This window comes from Sorex fumeus, unplaced genomic scaffold (assembly GCF_029834395.1).
Source record: "Sorex fumeus unplaced genomic scaffold, SorFum_2.1 ptg000024l, whole genome shotgun sequence".
NCBI lineage: Eukaryota > Metazoa > Chordata > Mammalia > Eulipotyphla > Soricidae > Sorex > Sorex fumeus.
This window is the reverse complement of record NW_026606081.1, coordinates 27,383,492-27,401,872: the sequence shown is the minus strand read 5'-3', so window position 1 is coordinate 27,401,872 and position 18,381 is coordinate 27,383,492. Positions and strand designations below refer to the sequence as shown.

General features: G+C 40.2%; 1 protein-coding gene across 1 annotated transcript in view; it reads left to right on the top strand.

The window, feature by feature from the left end:
* Positions 1-12,762, top strand: part of LOC130023735 (phospholipid scramblase family member 5-like) — a 45,533-nt gene extending 32,771 nt beyond the window's left edge. Inside the window, exons 5-7 of the mRNA XM_056114326.1 lie at positions 6,106-6,267; positions 9,847-10,008; positions 12,724-12,762. Coding sequence (XP_055970301.1) covers positions 6,106-6,267; positions 9,847-10,008; positions 12,724-12,762 — 363 coding nt within the window. The remainder of the gene's footprint in view (positions 1-6,105; positions 6,268-9,846; positions 10,009-12,723) is intronic.
* The last annotated feature ends 5,619 nt before the right edge of the window (positions 12,763-18,381 follow it).

The following is an 18,381-nucleotide window of genomic DNA, read 5'->3' as shown; positions in this document are numbered from 1 at the left end:
CCATTGGAATTCTTTGTCGGAGAGAGCATATTGTGGATAACCCCGGTTGAGGGTTTGGGAATCTTTTCTTCGTCTTCTCCTTGTGGTGGAGATTTGCACTGTTTCTTCCCATTGTTTTGGTTGTCTAGTGGTCAAATCCTGCAATTCACTAGTACTGTTCCCTTTTATCGTAGGAAAGGATTCTGGATAAGGTCGGTCTATGGTGGTTACCCTTCTCCCTTTCTAGAGTCTGACCATCCTCACAGGCATTTTTCTTTGACTTATGACGGGCATCTAGTGAAGCTTTGGAGGACTTGCTCTTTTAATATTGGCCTTGTACAGCTTCTTTGCGTACTGGTCTTTTGTTAGAATTGGAGTAGGTCAATGGATTACTGTTGTTTTGTAGTTGAGGAAGCAAGAATTTTCCCCACAGATTTAGGTGATAAAGGCTGGGATGAAAGTCCAGAATGCGGGAGTGGGAAATATAACTGTGGCCAAGTGAGCGGAGGCCAGCCCCCGAGATGGCCACACTCACTTTTGAGGCGGCCATGTGGACTTTTGAGGAGGCCACACACCTACAGTGGTGGCCAAGCCCCCCCCCCCCCTCCCGCCAGTTCAGATGCTAGTCCACAGATCTGTTTGGGGAGGGCGGCGACTAGTTGGGTTGGCGCTCGCTGCTGAAGTGGAGACTGGTGCCCCAGTCCGGGGGCCCAGTGGTAGCTGACTTTTGGGGGTGCCGAGTTGGGGTTGGGAGTGGGCGAGAGGCAGGTACCTGTTTGGGGAGGGCGACGACTAGAATTAGGCTTTCTTAAGTTAATCTTGTGGCTTACTTAAACTCTTCAGGTACTCAAACTTTTTCCATATGAAACAGAAATAAAGGCTTTACTACTTTTTTGTACCCATGCATTCAGTAGAACACTTTGAATTTCTACAGGAACTTTACTTCACATTCAAAATGAAGCTTCCAGATGTTCTCTCAACCTCTGACCTGCCTTCCTTACTCAGTTCAATCATTAACAATCTTTCATTAAAGAGAAGTACAGGGGCTGGAGCGATAGCACAGCAGATAGGGTATTTGCCTTGCACTCGGCCAACCTGGGTTCGATCCCCAGCATCCCATATGGTTCCCTGAGCACTGCCAGGAGTAATTCCTGAATGCAGAGCCAGGAGTAACCTCTGTGCATTGCCAGGTGTTGTGACCCAAAAAGAAAAAAAAAGAGAGAAGTATAGTCCTCCATTTCACTTGAATATTGTGGAGTCATTTTATTTATTTATTTTTTTAATTTTAACCTACTTTTTTTTTTTTGAATCACTGTGGGAAAGGTTACAAAGCTTTCAGGTTTAGGTCTCAGTCATGCAAATATCAAACACATTTCCCTTTACCAATACTTATTTTTTACCATGAAGAACCCCAATAAAACCCCACCCCCCACCCCTCCCAGTCCCTGCGAGGCAGATGAATTCTAGTTAACACTCTATCTGCTTTGATTAAATTCACTGTTTCAATAAAAGATTCACCACTATTATTTAGAGTTTACCCCCCCCCCCCAATGCTGAAAAAGTATTGTGAAGTGATTTGCTTTCTACAGCTGGGTTCAAGAATTAAATCTTGGTTTTGGATTTCTGCTATTTTACCTATTGACCCTGGAAGTATTTCTACTGAAAGTCAGATAGTTAAGAAATTGGTTTCTGTGTTCTGGAGTCGTGGCCATGCTGGAGAGCTGCTCGTGGGGGGCAACTGGTGGCCTCGGTAGGGTGTGAAGGGCGGACCGAAACGCCCCGCTTCCCATGAGGTTTTAGTCGCCCCCACACCCCCGGCTCATACCTGCTGTCCACAAGGCTCCCATGTGGCCGCCATCTTTCTTTTCAGAGGGAGGAGGGCGGAAGGGAGCAACACCCTTTCCCCTCCGGCAGACTTGATGGCCTGGATTAATGCATAGTCCGTTCACTTTTCTGCTCCAAGCTGCTGGTTTCTGCATTAAGTCCTTGTGCTTCTGGGGCTGTGGCCATGCTGGAGAGCCGCTCGTGGGAGGCAACTGGTGGCCTCGGTAGGGCGTGAAGGATGGACCGGAACGCCCCCCTTCCCATGAGGTTTTAGTCGCCCCCACACCCCAGCTCATACCTGCTGTCCACAAGGCTCCCATGCGGCCGCCATCTTTCTTTCCAGAGAAGAGAGGGCGAATGGGACAACGCCCTTTTCCCTCTGGGCAGACCTGATGGCCTGGATTAACGCATAGTCCATTCACTTTTCTGCTCCAAGCTGCTGGGTTCTGCATTAAGTGTGGAGTCATTTTAAAGTTATTCATTGGCCTTATTTTACTATTGCTGTATCTCAGAGAAGTGGGGCAACAGGATCTGAGGAGACTCAAGAGATGGGAATGGCAGGTAGTCAGAGTAATAAGAATGCCTACAACAATTGATTAAGTGAGATACATTTAGACACCCCCAACAATCACAATAGTGTCATCAGGGGTTATGGATATCAGATCCCCACAACAAATTTAATAAAGTTTAGGCTTTTAAAATAGTATGATGATCATCAAAATGTGACACAGGGACCTGAGAATATACTGCGAGAAAACACCAGGTACCAATAGATCTGGTGGGTTCAGGGTTGCCACAACATTTAATTAGTTACAAATCACAGTATCTGCCTAGGGCCATAAAATGACACTTAATCAAATACGGTGTGCTTGTAGAATGGCTTCTGTGGTGTTAATTGAAAATACTTACTCTTTATATACATATCTCTTTGATGCTCTGTAACTGAAGAATCTATGAGTTCCACCAACAAGCAAATTTACACTTGTCATCTCTAACAAGCAATTTTGAGGATGTGCTGAGTGATACTAAATTCTTCTATGGTGCTCTGGTGGTTGCTCAGCTAGGTATTATTACTTAGGGCTGAATCTCACTCTACAGTTCCCCATTTATCTCAGACATCAAGATTTTATAAGATAGTGGGTTTGTTATTGAAAAATAGCAAAAAAATTTTATTTTTATTTTATTTTATTTTATTAATAGATTTTATCCTAATGGTCCTATTACTATAACTATCATATAGTATATCACATATAATATAATTAAGTTGGTACTAAAAAGGTTTCATATCCTGACATTTTTAAAAAAATTTTATTAGTGAGACACCATGAGGTACAGTTGTAAACTTACAAATTTTGGGCTTGGGTTTCAATTATACAATGATCAAATACCCATCCCTCCACCAGTGCCCATTTCCCACCACCACGGATCTGACTTTTTAAAAAAATTTTTTTTTATTAGTGAAACATCATGAGGTACAGTTATAGACTTATAAATTTTTGTGCTTGGGTTTCAGTTATACAATGATCAAGTACCCATCCCTCCACCAGTGCCCATCCTCCACCATCACGGGTCCCAGCATCCCTCCCACCCCCCATCCCCCCCGTCCCACCCTGCCTCTGTGGCAGGGCATTCCCCCTTGTTCTCTCTCTCTTCTTTTGGGTACTATGTTTTGCAAGAGAGGCCTTGAGTGGCAATCATGTTTGGTCTATAAACTACTTTTAGCATGCTTCTCCCACCCTGGGAGGGTCTCACAACACCCTTTATTTGGTGCTCTCTTCTCTATATGAGCTTCCTTTTCACCTAGCACATGTGGCTGGCCTTCAAGTCATGGAGCAAAATTCCTGGTACTAATCTCAGCCATTTCTGGGTGTTAGTCTCCTGTTTTGTTGCTTTATGTTCCCCAGATGAATGCAATCGTTCTGTGTCTATCCCTCTCTTTCTGACTCATTTCGCTAACATGATACTTTCCATGTAGTACCACTTGTATGTAAATTTCATAACTTCATCTTTTCTAACAGCTACATAGTACTCCATTGTGTAAATGTACCAAAGTTTTTTAACCAGTCATCTGTTCTCGGGCACTCAGGTTTTTTCCAGATTCTGGCTATTGTAAAGAGTGCTGCAATGAACAAACAAGTGCAGATGTCACTTCGACTACACATTTTTGCTTCTCTGGAATATATTTCCAGGAGTGCTATAGCTGGGTCAAATGGGAGATCAAATTCTAATTTTTTGAGAATCATCCATACTGTTTTCCAAAAGGGTTGGACCAGCCGCATTCCCACCAGCGGTGAAGGAGGATCCCTTTCTCGCCGCATCCGCGCCAGCACCGGTTGCTTTTGTTCTTGTGAATGTGGGCCAGTCTCTGTGGTGTGAAATGATATCTCATTGTTGTTTTGATCTGCATCTCTCTGATGATTAGTGATGTAGAGCATTTTCTCGTGTGCCTTTTTGCCATTCAGATTTCTTCTTTGCGAAAGTTTCTGTTCATTTCCTCGCCCCATTTTTTGATGGGGTTGGGTGATTTCTTCTTGTGGAGTTAAACCAGTACCTTGTATATCCTTGATATCAATCCCTTGTCAGATGTGTATTTGGTGAATAGGATCTGACATTTTTTAACTGAAAAAATAAATTTAACTCTGTGCACTGTTACTGGGAGACTTGGTATACAAAGTGTGCAGGTAACTTACCTATGGTTCCACACTGAGGAACCATCATAAATGGAACCTGATTTGGGTAAACTCATGTAAGTCTTTATATTGAGAATCTATGAGTAAGTATTCTACTGAACACAATGGAGAATAAATAGTAATATTGAAGAAAGTTAAATATATGTTGAAGCTAATCTGCAACTACTTATAGGACTGTACTAGTAAGTAATGAGATTTATAAGATGCTTATAAATGTACAGCCCAAGAATTATTATATTTCACAAGTCTCACCATGGAGATGTTACTGGTGCCTGCTCGAGCAAATTGATGAACAATAGGAGGACAGTGCTACAGTGCTACTGAAGCTATTAAAGATAAAATATGCCCCCAAGATGGTACAATCATATATCTAGAGATTACATGACTTGTTGAAATTTTCTGATAATTTTTTTCTTCATAGTAGTTAATTTTTACATAAATTAAGAATAAGAGGTATCTTGTGCTAATACCCATTAATATATTTTTAATTTGGTCAAGATATAGTCAATGACTTTAAAAATTATAGCTGAACAAATGTATGGAATTCTAAGCACTCCTGTTGAAAAACTTATGCATATACAAGAAAATTGCAGACATGTACTTAAGCTTAAAACAATAAAAGACCAAATGATATTATGATGAGTTGGTTTGATTTGAAAGAAAAAAAATTTGTTACTTGTACACACTTCGAAATTATTTAATAGATTTGCTATGACTATATAAAAATGTCAAAATAAGATAAAAATAAAAATTCAAGGGAATAAAAGGTAATAAGGCAAAACTCTCAAGTAAAGCTTCAAGATATAATTTCTAGTCTTCAACACTTTGGATGATGTGAAATAAGAATCCATTGGGTGTGTATAACTGAGTCTGTGAGAAGCGTTTTGTGACTTCTACATAGAGATGCTCAAAGTCTGAAGAGGACAAAATGCACACTTACTACCTGGTTAGTGAGGCTTCAAAACAGACTTGTGCTCTGAGCACAGTTCAGAGGACCAGATAGGTGGAGACCAGCATCAATGCTTGGGTAACTATATCATGTGGTACCTGAGCAGCCCCGGAGAGAGTGTCTGAGATTGGTTTTCTTTAAGAAAATGGAAGATATTAGCTTTGTGTGCACAGTGACCAGTATATAACTCCATGTTGAATCTTTGTGAATGTTCTTTTAAAACCATTGCTTTGCTTCCTCAGAAGCATATTCTTAGAATTATCTATAGGATTTGAAATTCATATACTGTATGAAGTGTATTCTTTTTTTTCTTAAATTTTTATTAGTGAAACACCACGAGGTACAGTCGTAAACTTAAAAATATTTGTGCTTGGGTTTCAGTTATACAATGATCGAATAACCATCTCTCCACCAGTGCCCATTCTCCACCACCACTGATCCCAGTATCCCTCCTACCCCCCATCTCCCCATCCCACCCTACTTCTGTGGCAGGGCATTCCCTTTTGTTATCTGTTTAGTGTTAGCACTCCTTCTGAGTGCTGTGGTTTGCAAAAGAGACATTGAGTGGCAATCATGTATTCTTTAGCATTAAAGTTCCATTATAGTAAAAATAAAATACAGTGATCTTAGAGATTCTTATACTGTCCTTATTTCTTCTTACAGTTAGAAATAGAAGCCCCTCCTGGTACACTAGTTGCTTATGTTGCACAGAAGTGGGACCCCTTTCGACCTAAATTCACAATCCAAAATGCTAACAGAGAAGATATTTTGAAAATTGTTGGTCCTTGTGCAACGTGTAGCTGTTTTGGTGATGTGAATTTTGAGGTATGATTGACAAAGTCAAGAATGTTTTTGCATAAGTTCTAATTTTTTGCACATATTATAATTTTATATGTTCAAATTATTATATTGAATATTTAATGTAGATAATAATACATTTGTGAAATAATTTATGAGACCTATAATTGTATGCCAATATTAACTCAATTCCAGGGACACAAAGCCTAAGAAGTCCTTTTTATTATAATGTACAATGTTGAGCTGTGGTATTTTGCACTTAATGCACTCATGGAATAAGAGAAATATATTTATTTACATCAACAAAATTTATTATGTATTCATATAAATATTAATGTGATTTTATATGCTATGTATGTTATTTTAAATCACCTAAATCTCATTTTCCCCCTTGAAGTTCTAGTGGCAACATATTCCAATTTGGATCACATCTCAGAAGCTCACTTCATTAAATCACTAATTTAAATACTACAGTCACAAGCCTTGCCAATTTTGCTTTCTCAAAGCCATCTAATTTAACAAACAGATTAGGGCATTATGAATGTCAAAAGTCATAGGTAATTGTCAATTCAACCAGGAGAAATATGAATAATCTTAATAGTTTCTCCTGAAAATATGTATTAGCAGAGAAAAAAGGTAAAGGTAAAAGGCCCTCCCGTTGATCGTCGATTTGCTCAAGTGGGCCCAGTAACGTCTCCATTGGAGACTTTGTTGTTACTGTTGGTAGCTTGCCGGGCTCTCCGAGAGGGGTGGAGGAATCGAACTCGGGTCGACCATGTTGGCCGCTTGTAAGGCGAACGCCCTACCGCTGTGCTATCGCTCCAGCTGAGAAAACGGCCTAATTAAAACTTTAGGAGTCAAAGAGAAAGCCCAATAGGCTGAGGTGCATGCTTTTCTGGAGACCTGGAATCAATCCCCAACACCACATAGTCCCCAAATACTGAGAAGAGTAGCCCCCGAGAACCAAGCCAGTAGTACCCCTTACTTACTTCTTTTCAATAGAATTCTTCACTTAAGATGATATCATCCATGAGCAGAATACAGACAAAGCTAGGGACAAGGTAATCCCCATTGAAAACAATAGTGAGATATGGTGTATCAAACCATGTTTCGTTAATGCTGAAAGTGAGGATTAAGGGATTTAGGGTAAGAGGACCCTGCATCCCACTTACAGCGGGAAGGCTATTGCAGCACTGCAAATACAAAATCATAATATTGGTCCTGCTGCGAAATAAATTTAAAAGTCACAGAGACACATGAAAGCGATCTCTGATAGGATACCCACTACTATCTATAGAAAATTCAAAGCACAGCCTGGATTACAGAATAAAGACTGAATGATAACTTCTCTTTGGTAGCTACTTTCAGAGAGCTCCTCTCTCCACTCCCCTCATTCTTGCCATCCTTTTCATATTCACTTGATCACTTGACTTCCTGTTAATTGTCGATTTGCTCGAGCAGGTGCCAGTAACGTCTCCATTTGTCCCTTTTCATTTTATATTCCTAAATTTTCAGCTGTGGTATCGGGTTCAAATTTAAAAAATTTTGCATGTGGTACTGGAGTTTAAATTTTGAAAATTAAAGAGCTCAAATCTTGATATTATGGTCGCACTCCACTTTGCTGTAAAGGGTTTTGTTGGAATGATGGATGCACAGACGTGTTAACAACAGTATTATAGGTTATGGTAGCTCAATAAAAATTGGAGAAGATTACACAAAATCTGTAACAATTATGCATAGAATATGGCAACATTTACAAAGTGAACTATTCTAAACTCCCCTCATTTCAAATGGATTTGGCATAACTTCCCTAAAGGACAAAATATGAAACAAAGTCTAAATTTTTGAGAAGTTAGACATGAAAATTTTAGTACCCAGGGTATAGGAAATTTCTATAAAATTTCCAATTTATATTGAATCATTTTCGCTCTTTGAGAGAGAAAAAGATTAGTTGACAAAAGAAATTGCACACTTCTTCTACCTGAAAAAGACTAGAGTTGTTTTTCCTTTGATTAGATATATTTGTGATTTGGGGGACATACCTGGTGATGATCAGGACTTACTCCTGCTCTGTGCTCAGGGATCACTCCTGGTGGTGCTTATGGGATCTTATATAGGCCTAGAGATCAAATTAGCATTAGCTGTATGCAAAGCCAACACTTTAACCCTATGTTATCTCTCTAGCCAAAAACTAGAGATATTTTTAAAGTATATTTTAATATGATCATGGAGAGCTACCGGAACACCACTCACCTTGCGTGCGGCTAGCCCGGGCGAGCCAAGTTTGATTCCTCCGCCCCTCTCTGAGAGCCCTGGAAGTTTCTGAGAGTATCTCGCCCACATGGGAAGGCCTGGCAAGCTACCCATGACATATTCGATATGCCAAACACAGTAACAAGTCTCACAATGGAGACATTATTGGGCCCGCTCAAGCAAATCAATGAACAACGGGAGGACAGTGCTACCGTGCTATTTTAACATTTTTAGTGAAGCAAAATTGCATATTTAATGTTGACCTCCATAGATTCTTCTTTTAAAAAATGTTTACTGACCGAGATTCTGTGGTTTACAATATTGTTAATGGTTTCTCATGCACAAAATTCTAACATCACACCCATCACCAGTTTATTCACCACCTTTCCCTCAAAGATCCCTATGCTCCTCCTTCTCAACCCCTCGCCCACCACCACCACTTTAATTGTGTGGGTAGTTCTCCCACTGAGTTACCTTTAGACATTTGTTGCTTCTGTGCTATATATCTTTAAATCCCACATATGAGAGAGATTGTTCTGTATCTATCCCTTTCCTTCTTATCTCACTCGGCGTGATACCTTCTAGTTCCACCCACATTGCTTCAAATGACGTGGTATGATTCTGTCTTAGAGCTTCAGAGAATTCCATTCCAAGAGGAGAGTTTTTTGAGGATCTGAATCTCAATCTAAATTTCAGAATCAAAAACAGAAAATGAACCAGAGAATGAGTCTAAAGTGTTCGTACGGTACATTTGCACATTTAAAAACAGACTAAGTTCTTAAAATGTGTCCTATCATCATCCCAAATGATTCATCCTAAAGAATAATATGCAAATGGTCCATGATCATAAAATCTTCACATGAAAAAATTTTTGTGCTTACAAATTATATCAAAAGTTGCTTACACTTCTTCTCAAGTATGTCTTAAGGATTTTTCTCTCTTCTTTATTGAAGCATTTGTTTAGTTTGACCATTTGCTTCCTTATATACTACGCATGCATTCAGGTTTAAAATCTGAACTTTTAGCTAGTCCCTTTCAAGACCTGCCCAGGCTACCACTGGATGGCAGCAGACGGTGGTGGCCTGGGCAGGTTCTGCATCAGCTGCAAAGACGAGTTTATGTTTAGGGTAGAGTTAAAATGGATTAGGAAACTGTCAGAGTATCACAGTTCCTGCAGTGAACTGAAGGGCTGGATCTATAAACCTGGAAATGCATAAGCCAAACAAGATTGGTTCGTGAAGAGAGGCTAAATAAAATAGCTTTCCCTTGGGGTCAAATGTCTGAGCCATGGAAACCCACCTGTTCCCCCATCCCTCACCTCCCAACCTGCCTCTCCTCCTGCTCTGCCCGCAGGTGAGGACCATGAACGAGAAACTGACCATCGGCAAGATTTCCAAGTACTGGTCGGGCTTCGTGAACGACGTCTTCACCAACGCCGACAACTTTGGGATCCACATCCCAGCAGACCTGGATGTGACGCTCAAGGCCGCGATGATGGGCGCCTGTTTCCTCTTTGTAAGTAGGGAGTGGACCGTGTGCGGGCTGCTCCTTTTGTCTGGTTAACGACGACCACATTGACCCCAGTTTTGCGCCCGGAAGGAGCTTGGGGGGCCAAGACTCTTCAGGGTCTCATTTGGTTTCTCATGCACAAAACAACGTCCTCATTTGCCCTGAATGCCCAACCCAGAACCCCCCTCATTGCCTTCCATCCCCAAAGACCCTGCAGCACTCTGTTCTGCCCATCCTGTCACAGTGCTCTTTCTCCAACACCATGGCCTGCTCCAAGCTACCAGCCTGTCCTCCAAAACCAGGTCCCCCAGCTCTTCCCATTCCAATTTAGTGTTAGCTTATTGTCCCTTGTCACATTATTTATTCCGGGAAAGGGCCATTAGCAATTAGCAATTAGGGGTGCAGTGAGCCAGATGACTGGGAGGATTCACTGTGTCCTCTTGTATGTCAGCGTGGACAGAGTGAGGCAAAGAGACGGCAGGGGTGCAGGAGGAGGGGACAGTTACAAGCGTATCACGGCTCAGTCCTTTTTCTCCAGCTCACAAACCCAGTAGGAGCATATTCTTCTTGGGGTGATAAGGGAGACATAAATCAGGTAAGAGCTGGACTGAAAACAACGTCCTCATTTGCCCTGCATGCCCAACCCAGAATCCCCCTCATTGCCTTCCATCCCCAAAGCATCCACAAAACTCCTGTTTTTATCAATAAACCTAGATTCTTCCTGGGCTGCAGAGATAGTAAACTGGCAGGGAGAGGTAAGAAGCTGGCAGGGAGCTTGCCTGGAAACTGCTAACCCGGATTCCATCCCCGGCACCCATTCTGGTCCCCCAAGTCACGCCAGGAGTGATCTCCTGAATGCAGAGCCAGGAATAAGTCCTAAGCACTGCTGGGTATGGCCAGAAAACAGACCAATTTTTATTCTCAAGGTTTTAGGAGCATAAATTTTATGGTGATATCAATGTAGACTGCTTTAGTGGGAGGAAATGGTTCTAAATACTCAGTCTTTTCTAAATGCACTAAGGAAATACACTAAAAATAATTCCCTACTGGCCAACCCCGGTTGATTCCTTCATCCCTCTCGGAGAGCCCAGCAAGCTACCGAGAGTATTTTGCCCACATGGCAGAGCCTGGCAAGGTACCCATGATGTATTCGATATGCCAAACTCAGTAACAAGTCTCACAATGGAGACGAGTCTCACAAGTCTCACAATTTGCTGGGCCCGCTCGAGCAAATTAATAAACAACAGGACAGTGACAGTGATAGTGACATCACTAATATATATATGTGTGTGTATATACATTTATTAAAACATATATGCTCATGTATTAATATATATTTAATGCATATGTGTATTTTATTAGAATTTTTTTCCAGGAACTTAAGAGCAAATGTTTTAACTTCTGGGTTCCTGATCATTGGTAGCAGGGACAATTGGTATATGTAGAGCAGCAGATTATTTTACTGTGGTCACGTACACTTCAGTCAAGTTTTCATCCACAAACCAAACAATCCTGCACAGCCTGTGAGACACCTACTGTGTGCTCAGTTCCCTATTTTCCTCTATAAACTTGACAAGACTTTTCATGATGTTCCTTTCATCTTTGTCTCTTGTTTTGATCATTCTCCACTTCAATATCAATCCCTCACACGCACCTGTGAGTGTATGTAGACACACATGCACTTCACGGACCCTTGGTGTGGACTAGAGATAAAGTCTGATAGCACCCATGCGTTGTGTGCTACGGAGTCCCTGTTTCAATCCCCACCACCATGTGGTCCCCTAAGCACTGTTTCTGGGAGTAGCTGCTAAGCACGGCTACAGGTAATCCTAAAACACAGGGAAAAAACACTAACCAACACTTGACCATGCTCTGTATACTTCTGTATACTCTGTATACTTCTCGATTGTCCTTCATGGTGAAGAGCAGATCACCTTTGAACTGTCCACTACCAATCTTAGTAAGTGAGCTGAGGATGTAAAAATATACAGTTACAATTCCCTATGAACCATAATGGGAGACAGACTGATTTAGACTGCTCAAATCACAGAAGAGAACTTAAGACACCAAATTCCCTTAGTAACTAATTCCCTTAGCATTTAGGAGAGAGACAGACCCGCTGAAAATATCTAACTCTCATCTATTTCCAAAGTTCCTTCCAATCATAACTCAAAACACTTCCATTTTTGCCTGCATTGCTTTTGAAATAAGTTCTCCTATCTAGCACCGAAGTAAAAGACATACTTTGGTGTAAAATTCAAATCCATTATTACATTTTTAATTTTTATGGCATCTCCATTTCATAACCTTGATAAAGTTCTAATTTCCTGGATTCTTTCAGGTATAGATTTCAGCATAAATTAATTGGAGATCAACTGTCCACTAGGATATATCTGGATTTGATTAAATGGGATGTCTACCGAAACTTTCTTTGCAAACACAGAATACCTTAGAATAAATTCATCCAGCCTCAATCAAACCAAATATTGATTGAGAATACCAGGCTTATTCAGATAGATTTTCAAATGGCTTCTACTCTGAAAATGAAACATTTAAGGTTTTGAATAAAACTGAAAAACAACCCAGCTTTTCTCTGAGTGTTAAATCATGTATTGTTGGAACACCACTAGGATATAAAACTGATTTATAAAGTCAGATACTATTCATCTTCATTGTTGTATTTTTCTGTAAGTTCATTCATATCCAGTGTTTTATTTATAGGATTTTATGTTCTTTGAACACTCACTGGCTGGATTATGATAAGCAAGATGACACATGCAATAAAAAATGCAGGACATAGTTTGGTAAGTAAAAGGCAAACCTAAAGGATCTCTTTCCCTTTGAAGATGCCTATATTCGATGCTGTCAAATTCATTTTCATTGTCTTCTAGAAATCCCATAGACTCTGGACTTCACTTCTGAATGGTTTGACTGTTCTATTATATTTTTTGTAACAGATGGTCTGTTATTATACTTATGAAAGCATAATGTAATAAAGCAAACTATCTGGTTATAACTGCACTAAAGTTAAAGACAAGATTACTGGCCTTCACACAAAAGTTTTGAACTATGATTATTCTTTCCTTTCATCCTTTTGAAGTTATTGCAAGGGTCGGCATGAAATAGGAGAACTAAAGTTTACAGCCTCACTGATGAAAATTCAATGTTTAAAGAACACTTTGAAGTTTCTCAGGTACTAAGTCTGGTTACTTATCAAGGAGTGGGATTCTAAAGTTTTTTTTTACTAAGTAGCCTTTTTTATTTTGTTGATTAATCTGATTAATCAATCATAGAGAGGAATTTTTGCCTTATATTTTCAAAAACTGAAAGTTGATAAATAAAATGCTTAAAGATGAGTAGGAAAATAAACAAAATCAATTTGTGTCCAAAGGCACACTTACATTCTATAAGAAGCCAGTATGTTTTAAATACATGTTTTAAATTCATACACAGGAAAAAGATTTTTAAAAGCACATAAACAGGTGTTTTAATTAGTATAAGCAGTGGTATTGAGCAAGAAATTTATCTTTATGAATAAAATGTTAGTCAAAATGGAATCTAGGGTTCTGAAAAATAGACTATCCCAGAATTAAAAACCAAGCAAGCAAACAACAACAAACCTTAATCCATGACACCAACAGGGAGTGAAGAAAACAGTCATCAGTGAACTAATGCCTTCTACATCAGCACTTTCAGTGACTTACAGACAACTAGGTGTCCACATTTCTCATACACAGAGCCAAAGTTCATTTTTCATGAGTGACCATTATCTTCCCTTTTTCCCATTGAGGAAACAACTTCCTTTCCTTTCAACAAAGCACACCCCATTTAGGAGCTACTACTCTAGAATTGTACAAACTGTGTCCAAACCTCCATCTACCATTTTATAGGCCTACACAGACGTTTCAGACAATCCCCACATTCAACAAAGGAAATATATGCCCAGCTTTGGCTACTGGGTTAAGTGTTTGGGATGAGGATTCCTGCAGCATCTAAAGACATGATATGTGATAGGTAACTTCTCAAAATTCCCCACAATGTCACTTTAGTTTTTCTAGGCTCTGACGTAAGGACTTTAGGCTTTATCAGATGAAAAGGAAGAATCACAACTCTAGTGCTCCTTAGCATTGTTTTGAAAGGCAGAAAGGTGTTGGGGCCACACCCAGAGTGCTCAGTGGCTACTCCTGGCTCTGTGTTCAGGGGTCACTCCAGTGCTCCTTGAGGGACCATGGAGTGCCAGAGATGACACTGGGTGCAGGAAACCATCCGCCCCCGCCGTAATGTCTTTTGGGCACTCTTCCTTTTTTTTTTTTTTAATTTTTATTACTGAAACACCATGAGGTACAGTTGTAGACTTACAGACTTTTGTGCTTGGGTTTCAATTATACAATGATTGAGTACCCATTCCTCCACCAGTGCCCATTTTCCACCACCACAGATCCCAGTATCCCTCCCACCATCAGCCAATCCCACCCTGCTTCTGTGGCAGAACATTCCCTTTTGTTCTCTCTCTCCTTTTGGGTGCTATGGTTTGCATTGCGTGGCAATCATGTTAGGTCTATTGTCTACTTTCAGCATGCATCTCTGATCCTGATAGGATCCTTCCAACACCTTCATTTGGTGCTCCCTTCTCTATCTGAGCTGCCTTTTCCCCTAGCATGTGCGGCTGGTCTCCAAGCCATGGAGTGAACCTCCTGGTACTTATCTCAGCTATTCTTAGGTGTTAGCCTCCTCTTGTTATTTTATGTTCCCCAGATGAATGCAATCTTTCTGTCTGTCCCTCACTTTCTGACTCATTTCACTTAGCATGATACTTTCCATGTAGTACCAATGTATGTAAATTTCATGACTTCATCTTTCTAACAGCTGTACTCCATTTATATATGTACCAAAGTTTCTTTTACCAGTTCTTGGGCACTCAGGTTTTTTCGAGATTCTGGCTATTGTAAACAGTGCTGTAATGAACAAACAAGTACAGATGTCACTTCGACTATACTTTTCTGACTCTCTGGGATATATTCCCAGGAGTGGTATTGTTGGGTCAAATGGGAGCTCAATTTCTAAGTTTTTGAGAATCGACAATACTGTTTTCCAAAAGGGCTAAACCAGTCGGCATTCCCACCAGCAGTGAAGGAAGGCCCCTTTCTTGCCACATCCGCGCCAACATCAGTTGGTTTTGTTCTTTTGGATGTGGGCCAGTCTTTGTGGTGTGAGTTGGTATCTCGTTGTTGTTCTGATCTGCATCTCCCTGATGATTAATGATGTAGAGCATTTTCTCATGTGACTTTTTCCCATTTGGATTTCTTCTTTGAGAAAGTTTCTGTTCATTTCGTTGCCCAATTTTTTGATGGGGTTGGATGTTTTCTTCTTGTGGAGTACAACCAGTGCTTTGTATATCCTTGATATCAACCCCTTGGCGGATGGGTATTGGGCGAATATCCTTTCCCATTATGTAAACTGTCTTTGTATTTTGGTCACTGTTTCTTTTGAGGTGCAGAAGCTTCTTAGTTTAAGATAGTCCCATTAATGCCGACTGGTTCAGCCCTTTTGGAAAACAGTATGGACCATTCTCAAGAAATTAGAAATTGAGCTCCCATTTGACCCAGCAATACCACTCCTGGGAATATATCCCAGAGGGGCAAAGATGTATGGTCTAAGTCACATCTGCACTTCTTTGTTCATTGCAGCACTCTTTATAATAGCCAGAATCTGGAAAAAACCTGAGTGCCCTAGAACAGATGACTGGTTAAAGAAACTGTGATACATCTACACAATGGAGTACTATGTAGCTGTTAGAAAAGATGAAGTCATGAATTTTACATACAAGTGGTACCACATGGAAAGTATCATGCTAAGCGAAATGAATCAGAAAGAAAGGGAGAGACATAAAAAGATTTCATTCATCTGGGGGACATAAAGTAACAAAATAGGAGATTAATACCCAAGAATAGCCACAATCAGTACCAGGAGGATTACTCCATGGCTTAGAGGCCAGCCGGGCCATCTAGGGGAAAGGGCAGCTCAGATAGAGAAGGGAGCACCAAATAAAGGGTGTTTGGAGGATCCTCCCAGGAGGGGAGATGCATGTTGAAAGTAGACTATGGACTGAACATGTTTGTCACTCAAAGCCTCTTTTGCAGAGCACAACACCCAAAAGGAGAGAGAGAACAAAAGGGAATGCCCTGCCACAGAGGCAGGGTGGGATGGGGGGATGGGTGTGGGAGGGATACTGGGATCCATGGTGGTGGAAAATGGGCACTGGTGGAGGGATGGGTACTTGATCATTGTATAATCGAAACCCAAGCACAAAACTTTGTAAATCTACAACTGTACCTCATGGTGTTCCACTAATAAAAAAAATTTAAAAAAATAGATTAGTCCCATTTATTTATCTCTGTTTTCACTTGCTCGGCCAGTGGCGTGACATCTTTGAAGATACCATTAGCTTCAATGTCATGGAGGGTTTGCCAGCTTTGTCTTCAATGTACCTTATGGATTCCAGTCTGATGTTGAGGTATTTGATCCATTTTGATCTTACTTTTGTACATGGTGTTAGGCAGAGATCTGAGCCCATTTTTTGCATGTAGCCATCCAGTTTTGCCAGCACAATATCTTGAAGAGGCTTTCCTTGCTCCACTTATCATTTCTTGCTCCCTTGTCAAAGATTAGATGAGCATATGTTTGGGGGGAGATTTCAGTATATTCAACCCTGTTCCATTGGTCTGCACCTCTGCCTTTATTCCAGTACCATGCCGTTTTAATTATTACTGCTTTGTAGTCAAGTTTGAAGTTAGGGAGGTTGATTACTCCCATTTTCTTTTTCCCAAGAATTGCTTTAGCTATTTGTGGGGGCTTATTGTTCCATATGAATTTCAGGAGTGTTTGCTCCATTTCTTTGTAGAATGTCATGGGTATCATTATAGGGATCACATTGAATTTGTACAATGCTTTGGGAAGTATTGCCATTTTGACAATGTTAATTCTCCTGACCCATGAGCAGGAGATATCTTTCCATTTTCTCTTGTCCTCTTTTTTTCCCTGAAATAGCATTTTGTAGTTTTCTTTCTACAGGTCCTTTACTTCCTTAGTTAAGCTTATTCCCAGGTAGTTGATTTTTCTGGGGCACAATTGTGAACGGGATTGTTTTTTTCATATCACTTTCTTCTCTCTCACTATTTGAGTATAGGAAAGCCATGGACTTTTGGGTATTGATTTTGTAGGCTGCAACTTTACTATACAAGTCTATTGTTTCTAGGAGTTTCTTGTAGAGATTTTAGGGTTCTCTAAGTATAGTATCATATAATCTGCGAATAGTGAGAGCTTGATTTCTTCATTTCCTACCTGAAGTCCCATAATATTTGTTGCCTCACCACTATTGCAAGTACTTCCAATACTATATTAAACAGCAGTGGAGAGAGTGGGCATCCTTTTCTCATCCCTGATCTTAGAGGGAAGGCTCTCAGTTTTTCTCCATTGAGGATGATGCTTTCTGTAGGCTTGTGGCAGATGGCTTTAACTATATTGAGGAAAGTTCCCTCTATACCCATTTTGGCAAGGATTTTCATCATAAACTGGTGCTGGATCTTGTCAAATGCTTTTTCTGCATCTATTGATATGATCATATGGTTTTTATCTTTTTTTGTTGATATGATGGATTATGTTGATTGATTTCCGAATATTGAACCATCCTTGCATCCCTGGGATGAATCCCACTTGCTCATGTTGCATGATCTTTTTGATGAGTTGTTGGATTCTGTTTTCTAATAGTTTGTTAAGGATCTTTGTGTCTGTGTTCATCAGGGATATTGGCCTGTAATTCTCTTTCTTTTTGGTATCTCTTTCTGCTTTTAGTATCAGGGTGATATTTGCTTCATAGAAACTGTTCGGAAGGTTTTTGATATTTCAATTTCGCGGAAACGCTTAAAGAGGATTGGTAGTAACTCCTCTTTAAAGATTTGGAAGAATTCACTAGTGAATCCATCTGGGCCAGGACTTTTGTGCTTGGGGAGACTTTTTATTACCGTTTCAATTTCCTTGATGTTGATAGATCTGTTCAGTATTCCAGGTCTTCTTGGTTCAGCCTTGGGAGGCTTTAGGAATCTAGGAATTTTTCCATTTCCTTGAGCTTTTCGTGTTCCGTGACAAAAAGCTTCTCAAATTTCTCCCTGAGGATCCTTTGAATTTCTGTAGTTTCTGTTGTAATGACCCCATTTTCATTTCTGATTCGGTTTATGAGGGTTTTCTATCTTCCTTTCTTTGTGAGTTTTGCTAGAGGCTTATTGTTCCTGTTTATTTTCTTGAAGAACCAGTTCTTGGTTTCATTGATCTTTCGGATTGTTTTTTGGGTTGCCATCTAATTAATCTCTGCTATGAGTTTTA